Here is a 10992-nt window from a genome sequence, read left to right as displayed (position 1 = left end):
CTGGTGTGTTTTAAGAGCAGATGACTGTGAAAATGCCTTCCCACACACAGTGCACTTGAAGGGTTTCTCTCCCGTGTGTGTTTTCTGGTGTGATTTAAGACCAGATGACTGTGAAAATGCCTTCCCACACACACTGCACTTGAAGGGTTTCTCTCCCGTGTGTGTTTTCTGGTGTGTTTTAAGAGCAGATGACCGTGAAAATGTCTTCCCACACACACTGCACAAGAAGGGTTTCTCTCCCGTGTGTGTTCTCTGGTGTGTTTTAAGAGCAGATGACCATGAAAATGCCTTCACACACACACTGCACTTGAAGGGTTTCTCTCCCGTGTGTTCTCTGGTGTGTTTTAAGAGCAGATGACCGTGAAAATGTCTTCCCACAAACACTGCACTTGAAGGGTTTCTCTCCCGTGTGTGTTCTCTGGTGTGTTTTAAGAGCAGATGACCGTGAAAATGCCTTCCCACACACAGTGCACTTGAAGGGTTTCTCTCCCGTGTGTGTTTTCTGGTGTGATTTAAGACCAGATGACTGTGAAAATGCCTTCCCACACACACTGCACTTGAAGGGTTTCTCTCCCGTGTGTGTTTTCTGGTGTGTTTTAAGAGCAGATGACCGTGAAAATGTCTTCCCACAAACACTGCACTTGAAGGGTTTCTCTCCCGTGTGTGTTCTCTGGTGTGTTTTAAGAGCAGATGACTGTGAAAATGCCTTGACACACACAGTGCACTTGAAGGGTTTCTCTCCCGTGTGTGTTCTCTGGTGTTTTTTAAGAGCAGATGACCGTGAAAATGTCTTCCCACAAACACTGCACTTGAAGGGTTTCTCTCCCGTGTGTGTTCTCTGGTGTGTTTTAAGAGCAGATGACCGTGAAAATGCCTTCCCACACACAGTGCACTTGAAGGGTTTCTCTCCCGTGTGTGTTCTCTGGTGTTTTTTAAGAGCAGATGGCCGTGAAAATGTCTTCCCACAAACACTGCACTTGAAGGGTTTCTCTCCCGTGTGTGTTCTCTGGTGTGTTTTAAGAGCAGATGACCGTGAAAATGCCTTCCCACACACAGTGCACTTGAAGGGTTTCTCTCCCGTGTGTGTTTTCTGGTGTGATTTAAGACCAGATGACTGTGAAAATGCCTTCCCACACACACTGCACTTGAAGGGTTTCTCTCCTGTGTGTGTTTTCTGGTGTGTTTTAAGAGCAGATGACTGTGAAAATGTCTTCCCACAAACACTGCACTTGAAGGGTTTCTCTCCCGTGTGTGTTCTCTGGTGTGTTTTAAGAGCAGATGACCGTGAAAATGCCTTCACACACACACTGCACTTGAAGGGTTTCTCTCCCGTGTGTGTTCTCTGGTGTGTTTTAAGAGCAAATGAACCTGAAAATGTCTTTCCACACACACTGCACCTGAAGGGTTTCTCTCCCGTGTGTGTTCTCTGGTGTCTTTGAAGATGAGATGAATCTGAAAATGTCCTCCCACACACACTGCACTTGAAGGGTTTCTCTCCCGTGTGTGTTCTCTGGTGTGTTTTAAGAGTAGATGAATCTGAAAAAGTCTTCCCACACACACTGCACTTGAAGGGTTTCTCTCCCATGTGTGTTCTCTGGTGTCTTTGAAGATGAGATGAATCTGAAAATGCCTTCCCACACACACTGCACTTGAAAGGTTTCTCTCCCGTGTGTGTTCTCTGGTGTGTTTTAAGAGCAAATGAATCTGAAAATGCCTTCCCCCACACACTGTACTCGAAGGGTTTCTCTCCCGTGTGTTTTCTCTGGTGTTTTTTAAGAGTAGTAGAATCTGAAAATGCCTTCCCACACACACTGCACTTGAAAGGTTTCTCTCCCGTGTGTGTTCTCTGGTGTGTTTTAAGAGCAGATGAATCTGAAAATGTCTTCCCACACACACTGCACTTGAAGGGTTTCTCTCCCGTGTGTGTTCTCTGGTGAATTTTAAGAGCAGATGACTGTGAAAATGCCTTCCCACACACAGTGCACTTGAAGGGTTTCTCTCCTGTGTGTGTTCTCTGGTGTTTTTTAAGAGCAGATGGCCGTGAAAATGTCTTCCCACAAACACTGCACTTGAAGGGTTTCTCTCCCGTGTGTGTTCTCTGGTGTGTTTTAAGAGCAGATGACCGTGAAAATGCCTTCCCACACACAGTGCACTTGAAGGGTTTCTCTCCCGTGTGTGTTTTCTGGTGTGATTTAAGACCAGATGACTGTGAAAATGCCTTCCCACACACACTGCACTTGAAGGGTTTCTCTCCTGTGTGTGTTTTCTGGTGTGTTTTAAGAGCAGATGACTGTGAAAATGTCTTCCCACAAACACTGCACTTGAAGGGTTTCTCTCCCGTGTGTGTTCTCTGGTGTGTTTTAAGAGCAGATGACCGTGAAAATGCCTTCACACACACACTGCACTTGAAGGGTTTCTCTCCCGTGTGTGTTCTCTGGTGTGTTTTAAGAGCAAATGAACCTGAAAATGTCTTTCCACACACACTGCACCTGAAGGGTTTCTCTCCCGTGTGTGTTCTCTGGTGTCTTTGAAGATGAGATGAATCTGAAAATGTCCTCCCACACACACTGCACTTGAAGGGTTTCTCTCCCGTGTGTGTTCTCTGGTGTGTTTTAAGAGTAGATGAATCTGAAAAAGTCTTCCCACACACACTGCACTTGAAGGGTTTCTCTCCCATGTGTGTTCTCTGGTGTCTTTGAAGATGAGATGAATCTGAAAATGCCTTCCCACACACACTGCACTTGAAAGGTTTCTCTCCCGTGTGTGTTCTCTGGTGTGTTTTAAGAGCAAATGAATCTGAAAATGCCTTCCCCCACACACTGTACTCGAAGGGTTTCTCTCCCGTGTGTTTTCTCTGGTGTTTTTTAAGAGTAGTAGAATCTGAAAATGCCTTCCCACACACACTGCACTTGAAAGGTTTCTCTCCCGTGTGTGTTCTCTGGTGTGTTTTAAGAGCAGATGAATCTGAAAATGTCTTCCCACACACACTGCACTTGAAGGGTTTCTCTCCCGTGTGTGTTTTCTGGTGTGTTTTAAGAGCAGATGACCGTGAAAATGTCTTCCCACAAACACTGCACTTGAAGGGTTTCTCTCCCGTGTGTGTTCTCTGGTGTGTTTTAAGAGCAGATGACTGTGAAAATGCCTTGACACACACAGTGCACTTGAAGGGTTTCTCTCCCGTGTGTGTTCTCTGGTGTTTTTTAAGAGCAGATGACCGTGAAAATGTCTTCCCACAAACACTGCACTTGAAGGGTTTCTCTCCCGTGTGTGTTCTCTGGTGTGTTTTAAGAGCAGATGACCGTGAAAATGCCTTCCCACACACAGTGCACTTGAAGGGTTTCTCTCCCGTGTGTGTTCTCTGGTGTTTTTTAAGAGCAGATGGCCGTGAAAATGTCTTCCCACAAACACTGCACTTGAAGGGTTTCTCTCCCGTGTGTGTTCTCTGGTGTGTTTTAAGAGCAGATGACCGTGAAAATGCCTTCCCACACACAGTGCACTTGAAGGGTTTCTCTCCCGTGTGTGTTTTCTGGTGTGATTTAAGACCAGATGACTGTGAAAATGCCTTCCCACACACACTGCACTTGAAGGGTTTCTCTCCTGTGTGTGTTTTCTGGTGTGTTTTAAGAGCAGATGACTGTGAAAATGTCTTCCCACAAACACTGCACTTGAAGGGTTTCTCTCCCGTGTGTGTTCTCTGGTGTGTTTTAAGAGCAGATGACCGTGAAAATGCCTTCACACACACACTGCACTTGAAGGGTTTCTCTCCCGTGTGTGTTCTCTGGTGTGTTTTAAGAGCAAATGAACCTGAAAATGTCTTTCCACACACACTGCACCTGAAGGGTTTCTCTCCCGTGTGTGTTCTCTGGTGTCTTTGAAGATGAGATGAATCTGAAAATGTCCTCCCACACACACTGCACTTGAAGGGTTTCTCTCCCGTGTGTGTTCTCTGGTGTGTTTTAAGAGTAGATGAATCTGAAAAAGTCTTCCCACACACACTGCACTTGAAGGGTTTCTCTCCCATGTGTGTTCTCTGGTGTCTTTGAAGATGAGATGAATCTGAAAATGCCTTCCCACACACACTGCACTTGAAAGGTTTCTCTCCCGTGTGTGTTCTCTGGTGTGTTTTAAGAGCAAATGAATCTGAAAATGCCTTCCCCCACACACTGTACTCGAAGGGTTTCTCTCCCGTGTGTTTTCTCTGGTGTTTTTTAAGAGTAGTAGAATCTGAAAATGCCTTCCCACACACACTGCACTTGAAAGGTTTCTCTCCCGTGTGTGTTCTCTGGTGTGTTTTAAGAGCAGATGAATCTGAAAATGTCTTCCCACACACACTGCACTTGAAGGGTTTCTCTCCCGTGTGTGTTCTCTGGTGAATTTTAAGAGCAGATGACTGTGAAAATGCCTTCCCACACACAGTGCACTTGAAGGGTTTCTCTCCTGTGTGTGTTCTCTGGTGTTTTTTAAGAGCAGATGGCCGTGAAAATGTCTTCCCACAAACACTGCACTTGAAGGGTTTCTCTCCCGTGTGTGTTCTCTGGTGTGTTTTAAGAGCAGATGACCGTGAAAATGCCTTCCCACACACAGTGCACTTGAAGGGTTTCTCTCCCGTGTGTGTTTTCTGGTGTGATTTAAGACCAGATGACTGTGAAAATGCCTTCCCACACACACTGCACTTGAAGGGTTTCTCTCCTGTGTGTGTTTTCTGGTGTGTTTTAAGAGCAGATGACTGTGAAAATGTCTTCCCACAAACACTGCACTTGAAGGGTTTCTCTCCCGTGTGTGTTCTCTGGTGTGTTTTAAGAGCAGATGACCGTGAAAATGCCTTCACACACACACTGCACTTGAAGGGTTTCTCTCCCGTGTGTGTTCTCTGGTGTGTTTTAAGAGCAAATGAACCTGAAAATGTCTTTCCACACACACTGCACCTGAAGGGTTTCTCTCCCGTGTGTGTTCTCTGGTGTCTTTGAAGATGAGATGAATCTGAAAATGTCCTCCCACACACACTGCACTTGAAGGGTTTCTCTCCCGTGTGTGTTCTCTGGTGTGTTTTAAGAGTAGATGAATCTGAAAAAGTCTTCCCACACACACTGCACTTGAAGGGTTTCTCTCCCATGTGTGTTCTCTGGTGTCTTTGAAGATGAGATGAATCTGAAAATGCCTTCCCACACACACTGCACTTGAAAGGTTTCTCTCCCGTGTGTGTTCTCTGGTGTGTTTTAAGAGCAAATGAATCTGAAAATGCCTTCCCCCACACACTGTACTCGAAGGGTTTCTCTCCCGTGTGTTTTCTCTGGTGTTTTTTAAGAGTAGTAGAATCTGAAAATGCCTTCCCACACACACTGCACTTGAAAGGTTTCTCTCCCGTGTGTGTTCTCTGGTGTGTTTTAAGAGCAGATGAATCTGAAAATGTCTTCCCACACACACTGCACTTGAAGGGTTTCTCTCCCGTGTGTGTTCTCTGGTGAATTTTAAGAGCAGATGACTGTGAAAATGCCTTCCCACACACAGTGCACTTGAAGGGTTTCTCTCCTGTGTGTGTTCTCTGGTGTTTTTTAAGAGTCGATGAATCTGAAAATGCCTTGTCACACACAGTGCACTTGAAGGGTTTCTCTCCTGTGCGAGTTCTCTGGTGCTGTGTCAAATTTCCAGTCCGATCCGTGCTGTATGCACGCTGGTCGCATTGTTGACTTGTCGTACCGAGCTGTGCTGAGTGCATTTGCTCCATCAGACCAGCGTCAGCTGCAGACAGAAAATAAGAATATCCACACCATCTACACGTCAGTATCGAGCCATGGAGGAATGCATACAGTCACACGTGACTTACACGTCTATATTCATTCATATATTCATGACTAGCTGTACTACCTGGCTTTGCCCGGGACTTGGATCCACCACGTCCGGCCGCCTTTGTCTCCCCAGTGGCGATGTTCACACCGCAACAGTTACTCGTTTGAGGCTGAGTCGACCTAGGGAAGGCCCAGAAGCGGTTCAAATAATCGTCACCGGTGGTGGCCGTGAGCGGGAATCGAACTCGGGTCGCCGGGTTCGTAGCGCGGCGTAGCGCTAACCGCTACACTACAATGCGTTACACTTCCACATGCACACAGACACACACAGACACACACAGATACACACACACAGACAACGCTAACCGCTACACTACAATGCATTACGCTTCCACACACACACAGACACAAACACAGACACACACAGAAACACACATACACAGACAACGCTAACCGCTACACTACAATGCGTTACGCTTCCACACACACACACACAGACACACACAGACACACACACAGACAACGCTAACCGCTACACTACAATGCGTTACTCTTCCACACACAGACACACAAAGACAAAGAGACAAAGATTACCCCGTATAGCCTTAACAGACTGTAGGGGCAAGTGCTGTTAGCGAGCACCTATGAAGGCCGGAACGGTACACGAGGGGGTGGGTGGCCAGCACCACGCCCGACCGCCTTTGTCTCCCTAGTGACGATGTTTACACACCGCACCAGGTACTCATTTGAGGCTGAGTCGACCTAGGGGAGGCCCGGGACCGGTTCAGATAATCGTCACTGGTGTTGGCCGTGAGCGGGAATCGAACCCGGGTCGCCAGGTTCATAGCGCAGCGCGCTAACCGCTACGCTATCGCTCCCCACACACACACAGACACACACACACAGACAAACACACACTGGCACACACACACAGATACACAGACACACACACAGACACACACAGACACACACACACACACAGATACACACAGACACACACACAGACAACGCTAACCGCTACACTACAATGCGTTACTCTTCCACATGCGAGGGTCGCGTGACAGATTTGACGTCACAGCTCACTTGCCGTGCAAAAAATCTATACATTATTGAGCTCCCCTCCCCCCCCCAATAAAACACAAAAGTGTATTTGTATATTGTTTGCACGGTGTACAGTCTGGAAAGTACCCACATGGCAAATTTCCAGTTTGTTGCATGTCGGGAAGTACGCTAAACATTTTGAACAGACGCACGCAATCACAACTTTGCCTTTTATATATATTTGGAGATGCAGTGAAAAACTTTCCCAAATTCATCACGCGGTTTCAGTTTATAGATTTTCAGTTTGATTTATTTTGGTTATAGTCCCGTGAGCCATTCGGCTCTTGAATCGGGTGCAACCACAACAAGCAACAAAACAAAAACACGACCAAGAGAAACATCTTACAGTGACTATGTGTGACTGTGCAAACAGCACTGTCATGGCACGCAATGAGAGGGCAAATGTCATAAATATTCCTGTAAGCCCTCGCATCTTCAACATTAATGTTGCCATAGAAACGTTGTGGGGTTTTTTGCTTCATTGTAAAAAAGAAAAATTATTATCTGTTATTTTATTTTCTATCTACTTGACTTTACCGAAAGAACCAAGAATATTAATTCCTGCAGTCACCAAAGTTTTAAGTCAAAACATTCACACACGTTGACAAAGCCTCACCTTGTGTTGTTGTGGGCAGGTCGCTTCTGATAACAAGAGCGGTATAGCAGCTCAAGCGGGCTTGGCCTGGTGAAAAAAATAAAAACTGCGTGAATATTTACAATAAAACAAAGTTACAAAGTGGCGAGCCGGGTGAAGACAAATTAAACTTAAGCGAGATAATTAAAGTAAACGCAATCAGGCGATGGCAGGAGGCAAGGCCCCGCGTGGTTAGGCCCCGCGTTGTAAAGTTCCAACCTGGACATCGATTCCCATGCTCGCTGCTACTCAACTGACATCCCTACGAGAGAGGGAGGCTCTACCTTGGTAAACAACAACAACCACCACCACCATGAGAATTTCTCACCTCGGATTTCAGTGCAAGCACGGATCGGTAGCCTCCTGTTACCTCGCGACATCACGCGGGTAAGCAGGTAACAAGACGTCACTTCCGGGGTAAGAGACACGCCCCTCCCACAATGAGCGGCTCTGTAACTGAATAAATTATGTTAATGAGTCCGGGCCATATGTCGAAGGGTGGGGCGTGGCTGCTGAACCCGTCGCAATAAACACTCGACTGCTTCAACAAACACATTATGTTAATGAACCGCCAGTCACTGGGCGTAGCTTTGCCCAAATAAGGATTGGCACTGGATTGATATCGGCAGTGACCCAAGCGGAGGTGACGTCACGCTCAAGAGCGCCGTGGACAGGGTTGGGGGAGTGTGAATACCTTGGTGACATGACGTCACTAGCGAGGTACACCTCCCGCTGGCACTTCATGCCGTTGAGGTCATGCTGAGTGGTGACGTCACAGAGCGGAGATGGAGTTTAAGTTGATTTAGATTTATTTTCCATTGCCCCCTCCCTTGGGTGCGTGAACTCAGCAACAACGTGGACATTATTGTGTGTACAGTGTGTGTGTGTGTACACACTGTGTGTGTGTACGTACACAGTGTGTACACAGTATGTACGTACACACACAGTGTACACACTGTGTGTGTACGTGTGTACACACTGTGTATGTACGTACACACACACAGTGTGTACGTAAATACACACTGTGTGTGTGTACGTACACACTGTGTGTGTGTGTAGTGGAGGTCAAAGGCGGTGCATTGCCCAGTCATCTGAGTCAGTCGACCCATGGCATCTTATCAATTAATTTTTTAAAATGTATTTTTATTTGTTATTTGTATTACATTTTTTCATTTTTTAAACTTTTATTTTGTTTATTTTTTGTTTTCTATCTACGTGACTTTACCGAAAGAACCAGGAATATGGTAGCGCATTCTCTATTTGTTGCAGAGATTCAAAGTTCAAATCCGACAGGCACACCTGGCTACCCCAGTAACATTCACCACATTATGCACTGTTCTGCTTCACGGCGGATGTAAAACAGAGTATTGTGTCACTCACAACGCACAGGTCATTGCATGTTGGTGTCACGGTCAAAATTGTGGTAATTCCATACATTATCCGGAAACTCCACAACGTAGATGACGCGTCAATGATCGCCCCCTACCGACAGACTCATGTCCACGTGCAGGCCGGTGGTGGGCCACCTTGTGCCACACAGGGGCAGCTGCCACTAGGGGGCGCCCTTCGATTGTTTGAGATGAGATTCGATACGAAGCACCGAGTTGCTGAGGCAATTAGGCAAGCGACTTATGAGTGCAAATATGTTGTTTCTAACGTAGTGAATGCTTGGGAGCTTAATTTTCTCTCGCTCCTACTCACAGATTTACCCAGCCCACAGATCTTACATATGAAAAGCTAATGGTCAGTGAGGTCAGCAGCACTGTAGGTTCTGGTGTCAAGGACATGGGCCTGCATTCGCTGGTCCACTGCTATATAGTCCAGCGGATGTTCTTGCTTGGACCCGGCGTGAATCCATGATGTTGTCTGGATGCACAGATGCCAGAACAGCGTGTTGGCAATGACAAGCCCATAGGCTGCACAGAAGTCTAACAGCCTCCTACTGTTGTTATTGAGTTGATCTGGCCCATGCCTTCCAATCGCTCCAGACCAGGTGCCAGCATCATAACCAACTCGGGCATTAAAGTCACCCAACAAGATGACTCTATCCCGAGGGGCTACTTTTAGCTAACACCTGTGACAGGTCATAGAAGGAATCTGAATCCACGGGCTTGCCTGCATCCCTCCACTGATGTTCATCTTCGGTTGGGGCGTAAGCAACCACCACCACCACCACCATTCCCTGCCTCCTGTTGATGGGGAGGCAAGCCCAAAGTAGCCTGGGGCTTACAGCTTCCCACACCTCGCCGCCACCTTCCCACGCCACCTTCATTATTTTTTTCAGAATAAGAGCCACTCCTTGTTGTTTGGCATTCTCCTGCCCCGAGTGGAGGACTCTGCACCCCTCATGATGGCTGGAGTCAGAGCCAGTCCACTGGATCTCCTGAATGCCACAGAGATCCATGGTGGTACCGGTCCAGCTCTGTACAGAGTAGAAGCCTCTCCTCCACGTGGCCACTCTCAGTGGCTTTTTGCCATTTCTAGAGGAACCCCAAGGGTAAAGATTCAGGCATTGCTCCTCACAATGTTATCGTCTGGCATCACAACCACCAACAACACACCTGTATTTGAATTGCAAGTAACTTTAATGAACACAACGCAACCCAAACAGCCGTTCGATTGAAAAACATAATATCCTTAATATTTCCGTTCTTCTTCGTGTGAGTCCCACACACACACACCCACTGCATTTAAATTCCAAATCATGTTCATAAACACACCGCCAGTCATTTTATTGGGTTCTCGTGCGTGCGATTGGAATCGGGTGAATTAATGTTCAACGCTCTTTTTTTATATCTCTCTCTCGTAACGTTGAGCGTAGGCGATCAAACCGGCCTGCAACCACAGCCACCTGGGGTGGTTTACTCTCCCCCGGTTGTTGCAGCCTTTCCAGAATTCCTGCCTAAATTAAAACGTCGAGTTTAAATTTCGATTTAAAGCTTTCGTGACTGCAAGGATTCATCTTCTTTGGTTCTTTCGGTAAAGTCACCACCACGTAGAATGAGAATAAAATAATAAAATAACACAATAAATTCTCATTACGTTTCGGCCACAACGCAAGCGGCCATCTTCAGGTGAAAGGTACAGACCTGTCGGGACGACAGAGCTTCAATGGAGCTTCAATGGAGCTTTGTCGTCAAAAACAAAAAGAGACGGCCGCTTGCGTTGTGGTCGAAACGTCGTGAGAATTTTATTGTGTTATTTTGTTGTCGAGTTTGCGTGCTAAGATTGGTCCACAGCCATACACCACAATCCTACAGGGACGTCTCTCTCTCTCTTTAATGTGGAACACCGGCATGGAGTGAAATCACAGCTGACGCATCTGAAGGCATTCCTGTATTCCCCCGGGGAACGTTTCACCCCACACACGTACGTGTGTGTGTGTATACGTCTCTTCATAAAATTAGTGCAAACCTGCAAGGGCGTATATTTATATAATTACGTGTAAGTTGAAATGGATTTTTGTTGTCA

The 10992-nt window shown here is 46.7% G+C and overlaps 1 protein-coding gene across 1 annotated transcript in view; it reads right to left on the bottom strand.

Moving 5' to 3' along the window:
• Positions 1 to 262: 262 nt before the first annotated feature.
• The window catches only part of LOC142915517 (uncharacterized), a 35747-nt gene continuing 25017 nt past the window's right edge, over positions 263 to 10992 (bottom strand). Inside the window, exon 4 of the mRNA XM_076061274.1 lies at positions 263 to 5626. Within this exon, the coding sequence (XP_075917389.1) occupies positions 263 to 5626 (5364 nt within the window). The remainder of the gene's footprint in view (positions 5627 to 10992) is intronic.

This window comes from Petromyzon marinus, unplaced genomic scaffold (genome assembly GCF_048934315.1).
Source record: "Petromyzon marinus isolate PM22_M1 ecotype Great Lakes invasive population unplaced genomic scaffold, UKy_Petmar_22M1.pri1.0 PM_G_Scaffold_32, whole genome shotgun sequence".
NCBI classification, from domain to species: Eukaryota; Metazoa; Chordata; class Hyperoartia; order Petromyzontiformes; family Petromyzontidae; genus Petromyzon; species Petromyzon marinus.
The sequence above is the reverse complement of the archived record's forward strand: the minus strand, read 5'-3'. Positions and strand labels throughout refer to the sequence as shown.